Source organism: Chiloscyllium plagiosum, chromosome 20 (assembly GCF_004010195.1).
Source record: "Chiloscyllium plagiosum isolate BGI_BamShark_2017 chromosome 20, ASM401019v2, whole genome shotgun sequence".
Classification (NCBI taxonomy): domain Eukaryota; kingdom Metazoa; phylum Chordata; class Chondrichthyes; order Orectolobiformes; family Hemiscylliidae; genus Chiloscyllium; species Chiloscyllium plagiosum.
In genome coordinates this window covers 3,968,742-3,985,032 of record NC_057729.1, presented here as the reverse complement: position 1 = coordinate 3,985,032, position 16,291 = coordinate 3,968,742, and the positions used below count along the sequence as shown (strand labels likewise).

At 43.0% G+C, this 16,291-nt stretch overlaps 1 protein-coding gene across 2 annotated transcripts in view; it reads right to left on the bottom strand.

Annotated features, from left to right (window-relative positions):
• Positions 1-16,291, bottom strand: part of LOC122559993 (bactericidal permeability-increasing protein-like) — a 59,929-nt gene that overhangs the window by 25,518 nt on the left and 18,120 nt on the right. For both annotated transcript variants that reach the window (XM_043710129.1, XM_043710130.1), the window contains exon 6: positions 261-416. In XM_043710129.1, coding sequence (XP_043566064.1) covers positions 261-416 — 156 coding nt within the window. The remainder of the gene's footprint in view (positions 1-260; positions 417-16,291) is intronic.

Here is a 16,291-nt window from a genome sequence, read left to right as displayed (position 1 = left end):
AGAGAAAGGGAGTGGAGGGGAGCATGGAAGAAGGAAGTGAGAGGAGAAGGAGGGAGGAGAGGGAAGGGAGAGAGTGGGGGAAGGGAGAGAGTGGGGGAAGGGAAGTTTTAGGAGAGAAGAGAGAGGAGGGGAGCTAGAAGGGGAAGGGGAAGGAGAAGAGGGGGAGAGGAAAGAGAGGGTAGAGGAGGGAAGGGGGGAGAGGGTGAGCAGTGCAGTGGACAATTAATTGCATATTCCCCTTTCAAGTGTTGCACTATTACCTAGCTCCTCCATGAAACGTGATGTCTAAGCTGCCAATATAAGCTGTACAGCCGGCACTGCGCACTGCTGGGCGCCCAGTCTCATCCCGAGTCATTCCTATTGCCTCAGATATTGACAGGCCTCTCACCGAGAGGTCAAAGGAGCCATGGTCCGATCTGTGGGGAAAAACACACAGGAGTAGTTACAAAACACTTCGAGGAGAGAAGACCACCCAGAATACGACCTAATTAATTAACTGCACTCCTATGTTAGTGCCCCAAATGTGTGTGAAGTTTTCCATTCCAACCTGTGAGCAAATAGAGAAACTCGGCTGTAGGTTATGGTTGTGAATTCTATTCATCATTTGGCCCATCAGCTCTCAGTCGGTGTTTATGCCCCAGACAAGACTCCTTTTGTCCTTCTTTACCTCACCCTATGAGATGTGACACAATGGTAATGAAACTGTGAGCTAGTTATAGCAATCGGTCACAATTATTCACTGTATAATGGGAGAACCTTGGGAACCATAACATTAAAATTACTTGTGTCTCCTAATATGAAGTCGAAAGAATGTATGGTCACTTTAAGATAGAACATGCTTTTCTGAATTTAAAGTACAGCCCCAGCTGCCAGCTAAAGGTTGAGCTGTTCCAAATGAGACAATTGGCTGTTAAATGGCTACCTGAGTTTTGGTTGTTGTTTTGAAAACAAGTCGAATTTAACCAATTAGTTTAAATTATGCTCAGGATACCTAAAGCCCATGGAGTTTGAGTTTTATTGTTTTGACACCTGGAAACCAATCAAATTATTTGAATTTAATGTGTCATGGGGGGCATATAAACCCAATAGTTTGAAAGTTAGAGGGAGAGTAACTGCCACTGAACAACAGGATAATGCTGTAGAGCTAGAGACCTAACTGCCTGTCTAACATCTTGATCTCAAAGATATTAGAAAACACTCTCTGTCAATAGGTACTTTTTTTCAAGTAAAATACACTCACAGTAAAAAGAAAGAAGATGATCCAAGAAGATCAGATGAAAGATTGAAGACAGTGGAGAAGACAGAGACTTAAGATTAAGTTAAGGTAATGTTTAATTACTGTGCTATTGGAATGGCATTTATGGAAAATAAAGAGCATGAAAGCATGGGAAGGGTTAAAGCATGAAGACCACTGACAATCTGTGTTCTGTGGTAGGAAAGGGCAGGATGGGATAGCCATAGTGGAACCATGATATTAAAGTATCTAGTTAATAGCTAGTAGAGTCAGCTTGAGACAGGAGACTATTGTAACAGATGGAATAGCTCAATATCTATCATGACAGGTTAGTCTGCAATGAAAGATCACTGTAGCACAGTTAGCAATAAATATCTAACTGTGACATTAGAATAACATTAAGTTGAATGTACAACTGAAGAGATAATGGGAACTAACATCACTGGTTTATTGTGTAGCTAGAGTGAGGTACTTTGATTAATATAGTTGGATATGCTGATCAGTTAACAGAAACATGATAAAAATTAAAATCCATGGACCCTGAGGTTTGTGGGCATTCGAGAATCTGCTTTCTCAGTGTCACGGCTTTTTGTTTGCAAATAAAAGACCTACTTCTTGAAGAACTTTGTCTCCTGGTGGTTCTCTATATTTTCTCCACAACAAATTTGGTGCTGCGATCAGGGTTGTGCAGAGACCCACCTGGACAGAGGGTGGTAGTAACAGGGTGCTTCTTGGTCCAGCAGAGACACTCCCAAAACTGACAGAATAAGGGTACCCAACAAAAAAAAGTTAGCATTTTTGCTGTGAAATTTGTACTATACTCTGTTGGCTTCAAGTGGTCCTTGGCAACTCAGAGGTGCGGGAACCTGCCGGAGGGTCTCTCCAATCCAAAGGCGAGGGGTAAATTGCTGCTGAAGGAGACGTGGAGAATTGGTCAAGAAAACTGTGCAGTGGGGTAAGGGGTGAGTAAGAATAGAAAGTAGCAATTGTTGAGTAAAAAATCCATGTGGTGTATGTAAGACCCTATAGATGGATAGGGCAGAAAGATAAGACCCTATAGATAGATGGGGCAGAATAAATAAGAGGAAATTGTTTTACTGGAAGTGCTGATAGACCTGCTTAAAGCCAGCAAATTGGTAGTGGATGATTAAAAGTAAAATAGCAGAGAATAGTCATAGTGTTACTAGACTGTTAAATGTTTTAGGATCAGGCCTGTAGGATAATAGGATTTTTGGAAATGAACAAACGGTCTGTTTAACTAAGGCTCTGGCTGAGAGAGATTGATTTACGGCTGAGTTCTTGTGTGTGAGAGAGAGAGAGAGCGAGCGAGCAGCTGCAGCTTGCAGAATGTTTCTGTGTGTGAGAGAGTGTTTATAGTTTGATCATTGTGATCTGATTTGTATGCATAATTGTTTGGTGGTGGTTAAATATTTGTGTTTTGTTTACCTGGAGCTTGAGATCCAGGGGTATTTTGATTTTATTTTGCACTGTAAGAATTTAAGAGTTTTTTTGAGAGAAATTTCTCAAGAAACTGTTAGTGATTGATGCATTTTGAAGGTGCAGTGTTAGGTTGGTTTAGGCTGAATGAATGAGAATAGGTTGTTTGTATTAACTAGCTGCAATTGAGGACATTTAGAAATTGATAGATTGGTAAGGGACAATTGCAAGTTATAAAGTTAGGAATTGCTTATACTATTGAACAAAGCACTACCGGACTTTAATGGTATGAGGAAGTGATTTATGAGAGCAAAGATAATACATTAGTTGGACTGACATATATCATAGGATGGATAAAGGGACTACAGTTGAGATACTGAGTAAGAAATTTTCAGTGGCAAGAAATGATAGTATAAAAATTTGAGAAATGGGAGAAAAGAACTAAGGATTTATTGACTAAATGGCCAAAAGAAGGTACCTTTGATATACATATGTGCAATGAGATAGAAGGATTAATTAAGAACTATAAGCTGAAAGATAAATCTAAAAATAGAAACCAAAAAAGGGATCAGGAGATGGAAATATTGAAACTTTTCAGGAAAGAGGGTGAGGAACTGAAGGTAGCTTGTCAGGCACCAGTGGTGACCAGGAAAGCTGCAAAAGAACAAGCTGAGCAGTTACAGGAAACAGGAAAGCAGTTACAGGAAACAGGAAAGCAGTTACAGGAAACCGAATCAGCTCCCCCGCCTCACCCCCTCTACCCAGATGCGGAGGAGTTGAATAGACCTTCTCCCTACTCGAATGAAGAGGCATTGAAGAAGTGTCCAGTAATAAAGGGAACAGTAGAAATAGAGGGACAGTTAGAATGGGATGGAGGTGTGGAAGACAAAAATGAATTGAGGGAAATGAGAGAAAGAGAGAAAAGGGACAGGCAGAAGCAAATAGAAACTATATGACGAGAGCAACAAAAGCTGAAACATGAGATTAGTGTGCTGCGTGGGCTAAGGGAACAAAAAGCAATTGAGGAATACTCATTGTGATACAAAAGAAGGGCTAAAGAGAAAAGTAGTGAAAATGACGCAGAGCAAGCAGAAAGCGATGATGAGCGACAAGGAAAGAGAAAGGCCCCAGTACCTAAAGACTGGGAGGAATTAGAAGTAGCATCGGACTCCGAGCCCGAGGGGGATTTATTGAGAAGTAGTGTCAGTAAAGGGGAAAAATGGCCAACAAGGAAGGATGTTACTGCTCCTTATAAAAGAGGGGAGAAACCCACAACACATTCCCTGGGGAACTCAGGATCTGGAAGAGCTGAAGAATGTGCTGCCCAGTTTACATGAGGGAGCGGGAAAGTGGATCAGGGCTTTTGAAGATGAAACCACAGGGCAATTGCTGGCTATAGGAGACTTGAAGGCACTGCTGGTGAGGTTGGTAGGGCTCCCAATGTTAAAGGAAATAATGGTCCGAGCCCGTTTGAAAAATGCAGCAGACAATCCAATGATTGATGGGATCGGATTTGATTGAGTGAGACAGAATGTATGGCAGGCCTTAAGAGACTGTTAACCACCCAAAATGGACCCCCAGGCCCTGAGAGGGGATCCACTGGGAGAAAGTGAAAACCCGGCTGCTTATTTGGAGAAACAGTTAAAGAAATGGAGGCTGGAAACAGAGCAAGACATAGATACTAATCAGTTGCTGACCACAATGTTCTGAAATTCCATCATTGAGGCAATGCCCTCCCAAGTCAGGTCAAGACTGGAGGAGGTGGTGGGTCTGACATCATCGATGAGCCACCAGGAATTTAGAGATCATGTAGCTCATGCAGTTGAGAGGTTTCGAAAAGACAAAGAGAAACTGTCTGAACAGCAGGGGGAGGTGCAAAGGAAGCTGGCGCAAATGCAGCTCGAATAGCTTGGAAAAAGAGAAGGCTAAAAAGGTGTTGCCAGTAAGAACCGACACAGTAATCAACACTGGCGTGAACCAAGTGCTGGCGCAAGGGGGTCCAATCAGGTAGCCAGACAGGGGCCAGAAAGTCCCATGCCAGCAATGGAGGGTTTTAGTGAAGCTTTCCCACAGGTGACGTACACTGGGTAGGGCAGATTTAAACAACAGCCTAAACAGAACTGGGTTCCCCAAGGACAGGGACCTAGGAATGGGGGACTAAGGTACATGATAAATAATCAGGCTCAAGAGGGACCAGAAATAATGTGCTGGGGATGCCATCAACCAGGCCACTTTTGGAGGAATCGCCCTTATTGGACCGGGCCCCCTCTGCCCTACAGAGGGCCTAGACTGCGGGAATCTCCAGTGGCCACTTCCCAGACACCAAAGGCCGAGCAGGACCTGTTAACCTGTATGGGATGTATCAGGGATGTCCTGAGAACCAGGGTGGGAAGGGGCACTACCCTGTTGTAGCATGATCAAGAACCAGTAATACAAGTTAATATAGAAGGGCAGCAAACACCGGTGATAGATACTGGAGTTACATACACTTGTCCCGGGTGTCCTTGGAGAGGGAGCACGCAGTGTCCATCAACACCCTGGAGTTGTTCAGGGAGAAGTGGACACCGCAGGGTGTGAAGTGCATTATTTCCCCGTCCAACTCATTTTGATTTATCCCTGCCCTCCCCTTCACTGTTTGATCACGCAGCATTGCCCTTAAGTAAGAAAAAAAGAAAGGAAAAAAAGATTAAAAAAAAGAGAGAAAAAACACCGGTGATGATAGATACTGGAGCTACATACACTTGTGTACAGCCGTGGTATGCCTCTCGCCTTCCCATGTCAAGTAAATTTGTTAAAACTGTAGGGTTCTCAGGGAAAATCACAGTTAACCTGATTTACAGCTCCAGTAAGATTAGAAATAGAAGGTAGGGAGATAGTTCTGCCAATATCAGTGGCTAAAGAGACACCAATTAACTTGTTAGGTAGGGATGCTCTACTACAGTTAGAGGTAAGATTAGAGTGCACACAGCAGGGCTTGGTCATAGAAAAGGTCGAATACATAATTAGTGATGCAAGCAGTTAAAGATGTTAATGTTTACTGGATAGGGGATATAGCAAGTGATATTCAAGACACTTGGGGGATGTGGGAAGCAGGAGTGTTGATGTTGACTAAAGCAAGACCACCTAAGTCTGAGCTGCACTGTACAGTGATATTTGATGAGTCTCAGGATGAGGTGTTAGACAGGCAGTGGCAGCAGGAAGTCACTGCTCCACAACATTTGAGAAGTGAAGCAATAATATTAGGGGAGCAGGGAGTGATCCTGCAAATAGAGAGAAATGTATTCCTGGAAAAGTGGTATAGAGTGACAGGTGCCGCAGCACATGTAACCTTACTGGTAAATAAGGGATATCAATCTAAAGACTTAGGACCTATGGACAGGCATGTAGAAACAGTCAGGGAATGGCATATACTCATGACAGGGGTTTGGGAATCCAGGGATGGCAGCTATATTAAAATCCTAGCATGCTGCACCTTGACAGGGAATCTGAAGGAAGTCAAGGTAACACCCCAGTGGAGCATGCCAGTGACAGTGGAGGAAGGTGATCAATATGATAATGAGCGATTGGATGCTTTACCAGTCACTTTGTGGTCACAGCATGATACAGATGTGGGGGGAGTGACATCAGCGAGCCCAGTGGAAATAAGGTTGAAACCAGGAGCTGGGACAGTAGTGAAGTTTCTGATGAATAAAGTTATCCCAAGGTTTGGTGTACTGTCGGAAATTCATTCAGACAATGGGTCTGCCTTCATTCAGAAAGTAGTTAAGTTGATGTTGCAGTCTTTGAGAATCAAAGAGGTTTGGGTGCATGTATCATCCCCAGTCACAAGGAATGGTGGAAAGGATTAATGGGACATTGAAGTCAAATTAAACAAGATCTGCGCAAGCACCAACATTAATTGGGTTGATGTGCTGCCGCTGTCGCTAATGAGTTATCGCATGTAGACTAATTGCATGACCAATCTAACATCAGGTAGATGCTCACAGGTAGACCTATGCGAGTGCCCAGGTGGAGAGGCCCATACAAAGGGCCTAGCTTGGAGCGGTTCAGCTTAGAACTTAAGAAATATATGCAGCAGCTAACCATGATACATGAGACTATCCACCTGCAGGAAACACAAAGGGAACCACCACCTGTTAACGAGGAAGGACCTATTAAACCTGGGGATTAGGTGTACGTACGGGCTTTTAAGACGGTGGAATGAGCCGAGGAGAGAGGGACCTTTCGTAGTGGCTAAGGCATCACCTACCGCCATCCAAATAGAAGGACTACACATATGGTACCACTTAATCACCATACTAAAGCTCCCCCACCAGCACAAACTAACTCTAACACTGAGTTAAGTGGAGCTGAGGCCGAGGAACTTGGGCAGGGCACACAGGAGGCTAGTACCCCTCAGCAGGATTCCGAACAAGGTACAGGTGAAGTTCTTGGGAATACTGATCATTCTAGAAATGGTTGTGATGGAGATGTGGAGCATAGTTCTCCTAGCAGTGGGGATGGTGAATCATGGAGAATGATCCTGATACCCCCTCCCACCTCTCCGATGCCAGGCCCGCATACTCTGACTTGGTGACCATTAACTTGGCAGACCTGGACTGGTAATGCCAGGGTCGCTCAGGCTGGGAGGCAAAGACGTATTAGAAGTGCAGACCTTGCTGCCCTAACATGGGTACGCCCCCGTGACAATCACTGGTATCAGTGGGCAAATTATACGGCTGTAATGATGGCTAGACAGGACTGTTTCTTGTGTACTAAGGCAACACCCTCATACTATGTTGTCCCTATGCCTAAGAACTCGACTACCTGTACTCAATGGCATTTGTAGCACTCTAGCTGACCTCTTAATCTGGATGATTCATCAACTGCAGGCAATCCCATTGCCCGTTTTGGTGCCTCTTAACTTCAGGCCTCTACACTCGATCAGCAGGATGATGTGGGTAGGCAGCAACTCCAATGGTGGTGTGGCTATAGTACCCTGTGGTCTACCAGTAAGACTAATTACACATTCCCTGTGGCTGCTGTCAGGATTAGATTAGATTACATTAGTGTGGAAACAGGCCCTTCGGCCCAACAAGTCCACACCGACCCGCCGAAGCGCAACCCACCCATACCCCTACATTTACCCATTACCTAACACTACAGGCAACTTAGCATGGCCAATTCACCTAACCTGCACATCTTTGGATTGTGGGAGGAAACCCACGCAGACACGGGGAGAATGTGCAAACTCCACACAGTCAGTCGCCTGAGGCGGGAATTGAACCCGGGTCTCAGGCGCTGTGAGGCAGCAGTGCTAACCACTGTGCCACCGTGCCGCCCACCATACCGGAAGGGTTGAGTTTTTTGAATGCTTTAAGTGAAATGGCTCCACACCAGTAGGCTATTTTAAGGGTCTTTGCGGGAATACAATTGAACTGGAGGTGGACACCACATTTGGGGCTGTTTTAAATTCTCAACGTGTCCCACTGGCAGACACTATGGCTGTGTGGTAAGAAAGGATGGTTGCACCAGATGCTGCCCGCTGACTAGAGTGGCAGCTGTGCCCATGTAATGCTCCTACACGAGGTAGTTATATCACCACACACGCAGTTTGATGCTATGTCACAGTCAGCTTTGCACCGAACTAAGTGACGGTATGTCCCTGATCTGACAATTCAGATTGAAAGCATAGGACAGCCAAGAGGTATTCCTAATGAATTTAAGGCCCGCAATGAGATTGCCGCGGGCTGGGAAGCTCTCATCCCAGCGATAGGAGTTAGCAAGAATGCTGAATGGATTAATTACGTTTATTACAACCAGCAGAGATTTATCAATTATACTGATGATGCCCTCGTGGCCTTGGGAGAACAAGGATGCTACTATCAAAATGACATGGCAAAACAGACAGGCCTTAGATTGGATACTGGCAGAAAAAGGCAGGGTTTATGTGTTTGGGGAACATTGCTGTACCTTTATACATAATAACATTAGCCCTGGGGGATCTTTTACTAAAGCAATGGAAAAACTAAAGAATCTAAGACAGGAGCGAAAAGACGATGCAGGGTTTTGTCATCAGGCTTTTGATTGGCTGAATAATATATTCGGATTTTGGGGAGCAAGGTTTGTCAAGATTGATCTTATTGTCAGTGCGGTTTTGCTTGTTGTTGCCTTCATCTCTTGCTGTGCTTTACCTTTTAAGTCCTTTTTAGTTCGCGTCACCACACGGCAACTTGTGGTCATTTCAGCTACCCCAGGAAGTGCTTACTCCTCGGATGGAACCCCACCGCTCTACTATTATGATCTAACAACCGCCATGGTGCAAGGAATATGTCCACATGGGAACGTTGATGATACTCTGAAGAAAGCGTGGGTCCTAGATTGTGAGGGGTCTTTTTTCCTGTTCTGGTTATTGGAGGACAGGTTTTTGGCCCAAGGGACCACAGGAATGGAGGAAGAACCCTTTAGGTCTCAGACTCTGAAAATTATTTAGTCCGTGTAGGGACCTATATTGTTTGTATTGGGCACGAGAGGCTGAGCTTATTGTCTTCTTTCTCTGGGTGAAACCAGTAGGTCTCAAAGGGAGGAATATGGAAAATAAAGAACATGAGTGTGGGAAGGGTTAAAGCATGAAGACCACTGGCAATCTGTGTTCTGTGGAAGGCAGGATGGGAAACCACAGTGGAACATTCTTACACCAATTAGCAGAGTAATGTTAAGGCTGAAAGGTCACTATGGCCAGATGAGATAACAGAGAAACTTGCATTATCACTTGTGTTAAGTGTTATTCTGATGGGATTGGAACAATAAATATTTGGGACATGACATTAAAATATCTAATCAATAGCAAGTAGAGTCAGCTTGAGACAGGAGACTATTGTAACAGATGGAATAGCTCAATATCTATCATGACAGGTTAGTCTGCAATGAAAGATCACTGTAGCACAGTTAGCAATAAATATCTAACTGTGACATTAGAATAACATTAAGTTGAATGTACAACTAAAGCAATAATGGGAACTAACATCACTGGTTTATTGTGTAGCTAGAGTGAGGTACTTTGATTAATATAGTTGGACATGCTGATAAACTAACAGAAACATGATAAAAAAAATTAAAATCCATGGATCCTGAGGTTTATGGGCATTCGAGAATCTGCTTTCTCAGTGTCACAGTTTTTTGTTTGCAAATAAAAGACCTACTTCTTGAAAAACTCTCTGCATCTCCTGGTGGTTGTCTATATTTTCTCCACAACACATTTTATAGAGTTGAAGTCAGATAGTAAGTAGTTAAGAAAAAGGCGGACTTGGATTTGTGCATAGCATTTGTTTAGTGTTCACTATTAGAATTAGGAAAATAAATTTTTATTTTCTAACAGTGGAACTTAGGAGTTCTCTGTCACTCCCTCACATTTTAAGGCGAGGCAAGCTTTTCTGGGTGTTTGGTTTTAATTAACAGAGGGGCTTGACCTTTGTTGTAACATTCTCAAGCATCCTACTGTCACCATAAGTAAAGACTCAAATTACTCATACACACTAATCCCAACCAAGTTATTTTCTTCAAGCAGTCTAATTTGAATTTATCATACAGTCACTGAGATGTACAGCATGGAAACAGACCCATCAGTCCAACTCATCCATGCTGACTAGATATCCTAAATTAATCTTAGTCCTATTTGGCCCATATCCCTGTAAACTTTGCATATTCATATACCCAGCACTGCTTGTGGGCCAGGATTGTTGCTCTTCTCAGTGTTTGAGCTATAGGGAGAAGCTGGGGCTATTTTCCCTGGAGCGTTGGAGGCTGAGGGGTGACCTTAGAGGTTTATAAAATCATGAGGGGCATGGATAGGGTGAATAGACAAGGTCTTTTCCCTGGGGTAAGGGAGTCCAAATTAGAGGGCACAAGTTTAAGGGAAGAGGGGACAGATTTAAAAAGAATCTAAGGGGCAATGTTTTCACATAGAAGGTGCTGGCAGGAGGTGGGTACAATTACAACATTGAAAAGGCACAGCCACACTTCAGGAGCAGGGATGACCAACCTCGGAAGGGGATGGACCTCAGAGGAGCAACACTCCTGGCCCACAAGCAGTGCTGGATAGGCACTTAACCTGATCTTGTTGGGTCACCCTAAGGCCTGGGATCTCTAGGGGTTCAACCTGAACATCAGGTGACTGCAAGAGGTTGCTTGCCTCATTAAAATACTTAAACTGTCGTCCTCAGCCTCAGAGTGTGTGGATGTCTGGCCCCGCTCCTGTTTCTGTTAAAGCAGAGGAGGTTGGTATAGTGATTGTAACAAGGTCAGCCAGGTGGATCTCATAGAATATGAGTTCCCTGATTGGGGCAGTTAATCTGGTTCGATCACGGAGCCCTGGCTGATATATAAAATGGGGAGATCCTGATACTGTGATAGCTGACTCTGAATGAGGCAATACTGAATTCAAGGACAGCTCGTGTGTAAACAAAGGGTGCCTGGGTGACAGCTACTGGCCTCTGTGGAGTTATTTCAGGTGAGCTGACTGCATGCTGAGAAAAAAAAAAAATTTTTTAAATATAAATGTTTTGTTCAACATATCTAATTAATAAACCAAAGTAAACCAAGGCACTTGGGAAACTAAAATCACATGCAATGTGCCTTAATGACTACTGCCCAGTAGCTCTGACTTCAATGATCACGAAGTGTTTTGAGAGGCTGGTCATGGCCCACATTAACTCCAGTCTCCCAGCCTGCCCTCGATCCCCTACAATTTGCCTACTGATGTAACAGGTCTACAGTGGATGTCTTTTCCCTAGCCCTGCACTCATCTCTGGAACATCTGAACAACAAGGGCACATACATTAGACTCTTTGCTTATTCAGCTGCAGTTCTGCCTTCAACACCATTACAGTATTCCCTTCAGACTGATCTCAAAACTCTGTGACCTTGATCTCTGTTCCACCCTCTGCAAATGGATCGTCAGCTTCCTGAACCACAGACCACAGTCAGTGAAGATAGACAACTGCACCTCCTCCACGATAACACTCAATACTGGAGCCTCCCCAAGGATGTACTCTGCACTCTGTTCACCCACGGCTGTGTTGCCAAATTCAGAACGAACACCATCTATAAGTTTGCTGATGACACCACCTCAGTTGGACAGATATGAAATGACGATGAGTCAGAATACAGGAGGGAGATAGAGGGCTTGGTGACATGGTGCAAAGGGAACAATCTCTCTCTCAATGTCAGCAAAACTCAAGAACTGATCATTGACTTCAAAAAGAAAGGAGGACAACATACTTAGATACTCATCATCAACCTGAGCTACAAACCTCAAAAATCGCAAACCCTCACCAACTTTTACAGATGCACCATAGAAAGCATACTGTCCAGGTGCATAACAACCTCGTACGGCAATTGCTCTGCTCAGGACCGTAAGAAACTACAGAAGGTTGTGTGCATAGCCCAGACCATCACAGAAACCAACCTCACATCCACGGACGCCATTTACAATTTCCATTGTAGCAGAAAGACTGCCAACCTCATTAAACACCCATCGCACTCCAGTAATGCTCTCCTACAACCTCTTGCAACAGGCATAAGATACTGAAGCTTGAACACACGCACCAACAGGTTCAAGAACAGCTTCTTCCCTGCCGTTATTAGACTGATGCACGGACTTTAACTTCAAAGAATGTTGTTCTTGTCTCTCATGCATCCTGTGTGGTGTAACCTGTATGCCTATTTCACCCTATGATCTGTAAGTTCTTGCTTACAATGATCTGCCTATACCGCTTGCAAAGCTTTTCACTGTACTGAGGTACACGTCACAATAAATCAAATCAAAATCAATGTAAAATACAGTATATGGTTCTTGTTTAAAATAAAGTTTCATGCTCAGTTTGAGCTGCAGCATTCAAACCTTTTGCTTATTTCTTTAAGCAGATCTCTAATTGTTCAAAGTTCAATTAAAATAGATACAATTGCCTGAAGCCAGATTTTTCATTACCTTTGAATGATCTTTAGGTCATCAACAGCCACACAGCTGCTTTGCTTGTTAATTATCTCACCACAGAAACTCTAAGCTAAATTGTTTAAGAAAGATAGCAAAGACAAATTCTTGAAATGTTCCTTCAAACCAATATAGAAGCTTTGAGATGTTTTTATGGTGATTAAATTCCTCCCATTGTTCCCACCCTTTTGTTTTGAATTTATTTCCTTCCGAATGCCAGCTGTGTTGCTGCCAGAGCCAAGAAAAGAAAATCATAAGAAAGAATGTAAAACTAACACGTAATACATGGCACTGTGTTAACAACACCTCTGTCTACATCAATGGAGCTGAGGTGGAGATGGTCAAGAGGGTCAAGTTCCTAAGAATGACTATCACTAACAACCTGCCCTGATTCACGCATATTGATGCAAAGGTAAAGAAAGCACAACAATGCGTCTAATTCCTCAGGAGGCCAGGGAAATTTGGCATGTCTATGAAGACTCTTACCAATTTTTATAGATGTACCATAGAAAACATTCTACCTGGATATATCACAGCTTGATATGGCAACTGCTCTGCCCAGGACCAGAAAGTTGTGAACACAACCCAGTCTAGCATGCAAACTAACCTTCCAACCATTGACTCTATCTGCATTTCTTGCTCCCTTGGAAAGACAGCCAACAGAAGTAAAGACTTTCCCACCTGGTAATAATCTCTTCCAACCTCTTCTGTTGGGCAGAAGGTACAAAAGCTTAAACACGGACCAACAGATTCAAGTACAGTTCTTCCCCACTGTTATTAGACTTCTGAATGAACCGCTCAAATTTCGCCTTCTCTCCAGCCATACCATTGTATTCCTCATTCTGGTCTAATACCCTAATGCACTTTGTATGATATGATCTGCCTGTACTGCATGCAAAACAAAACTCTTCACTGTACTCAGCTATATGTGACAATAATAAATCAAATCAAATTTTAAAAAACAAATGATAGGGACTAGTCAGACTTATGTCTCTTCTTAAGTTGATTAGAATTAAAATAAAAGTTGAGGGCAGGGCTGATGCAAATGTGAGATTTTGATAAAATTATGAATTTGTAAGCTTTCATATTGGTTTGAAGGAACATTTTAAGAATTTATCTTAGCTATCTTCTTAAACAGCTTGGCTTAGACCTTCTGTGATGAGACAATTGACAATTAACAAGCTGTTTGCATAAAACTGGATTTTGATGATCTAAAGATCATACAGAGGTGTTGAAAATTTTGGCTTCAAGTAGTTGTACCTATTTTACTTAAAATTTATGCAATTAGAGACCTGTTTAAAGAGACAAGCAAAAGGTTTAAGTGCAGCAGCCCAAACTGAGCATGAAACTTTATCTTAAACAACACCACCATACCTTTTCAATTAGTTTTAGTTTCTGAAGTGCCTTGGTTTATTAACTAGATCTGGAAATGTGTTGCTGGAAAAGCGCAGCAGGTCAGGCAGCATCCAGGGAACAGGAGAATCGACGTTTCGGGCATAAGCCCTTCTTCAGGAAGGGCTTCTTAAGAAGAAGGGCTTATGCCCGAAACGTCGATTCTCCTGTTCCTTGGATGCTGCCTGACCTGCTGCGCTTTTCCAGCAACACATTTCCAGCTCTGATCTCCAGCATCTGCAGACCTCACTTTCTCCTCAAAGATTATTAACTAGATCTGTTGAACAAAACACCTATATTTTACAAAAAGACATTTCTTTCCTGACATTACCTTAGTATTGTTGAGTTGAATTGTTTCGTTCACTATATTGATAAGAGAAGGCAGCATTGTTTGTACTGCAACACTGTATCTATAAGGATGTGTTTCACTCAATTGAATGTAATTTCTGCGACCACAAAGAAACATAGATGGTCGTTTGTTTTTAGATTACTTACAGTGTGGAAACAGGCCCTTCGGCCCAACAAGTCCACACTGACCCGCCGAAGCGGAACCCACCCATACCCCTATTTACCTAACACTACGGGCAATTTAGCATGGCCAATTCACCTGGCCTGCATATCTTTGGACTGTGGGAGGAAACCAGAGCAAACCCACACAGACACAGGGAGAACGTGCAAACTCCACGCAGTCAGTCGCCTGAGGTGGGAATTGAACCCAGGTCTCTAGCACTGTGAGGCAGCAGTGCTAACCATGTGCCACAATGCCGCCTGGCTGACTGAAGTTACAGAGGTGCGAGGACCCCAGATCACCCTTACCTTAAGCTATTGGAAAAGGTTAATTTGGATTATTTCCAAGAGATATGGAATTAGGGACAAGAGTAGAAAGCTCAATGTCTTTGCTAGGAGTTAGTATAGCTTCTGTAGCATTATTCTTCAGTGACGCAGTTGAATGTAATACTTCAAAGACAGGAGAAGAAAGGCATCATATGGGTCAGCAATATTCAACAAAGCCTGATCTCTGAATGGGTTGATTAGAAAAATAGATTAAATGAAAAAAAATCCATGTTATCTTTATTGCTATTAAGAAGATCAATAATAACTTACTTAATAAATTCGACTTGATTCATAAATATTGGTTGTTTTACCTCATTTTGCCAGGCACAACTGAGGACCTTATTGTTATAAATTGTGAATTTGGTCCTTATGTATTTTAAATAAAAGAGTTTTATATCTAAAAACTCCAAAAAACCTTAAATGGTTAACATTTTGGGGAGAGTGGTGAGGGGATTGGGGGGGTAGGCGGGTAGTGGGGAGCTGAGTGAAGGAGCAAAACAACAAATTCATCAAACTGATAAACAAATAGGCTTCAATATAGAGAGATGCAGCACGGAAACAGATATTTTGGTCCAACTTATCCATACCAAACTAATCTAGTCCCATTTGCCAGGACTTGGCCCATATCCTTTCAAACCCTTCCTATTCATATACCTATCCAGATGCCTTTTAAATGTAATTGTACCAGCCTCCACTACTTCCTCTGGCAGCTCATTCCATACATGCAACACATGTGCCCTTACATCCTTTTTAAAATTTTGCCCCTCACCCTAAACCTATGGCCTCTAGTTCTCCCATCGTAGGGAAAATACTTTGTATATTTACCCTATCCATGCCTCTCATGATTTTATAAGCCTTTAAGGTCAGCCCTCAGCCTCTGATGCTCCAGGGAAAACTGCCCCAGTCTATTCAGCCTCTCCCTGTAGCTCAAATTCTCCAACCATGCCAACATCCTTTTAAATCTTTTCTGAACCCATTCAAATTTCACAACATCCTTCCTACAGGAGGAAGACCAGAATTGCACACAAAAGTGGCATAACCAATGTCCTGTACAGCCACAACATGACCTCCCAACTCCTATACTCAATGCTCTGATCAATAAAGGAAAGCTTAACAAATGCCTTCTTTCAAGGCGTTATGAACCTGCACTCCAAGGTCTCTTTTTTTAATTTCAAAAATATACTTTATTCATAAATACTTTGATCTATACAACTGGACATGCCATACATATGTAAACATTCCATTTCTTTGCGTATCGAAACAGAGTAATCATTCCTATTTACAGGTTGGTGCGTTACATTGAGCTGAGGCGTCAGCAGAGCCCAAATGACTGCGTGGGCCCCCTGTTCTTCTTTAGACAGGCAGATGTTACACGGTGGTCTTTCCCCACCGCGCCTTGGCGGCAGCTGCCCCAAGCTTCAGCG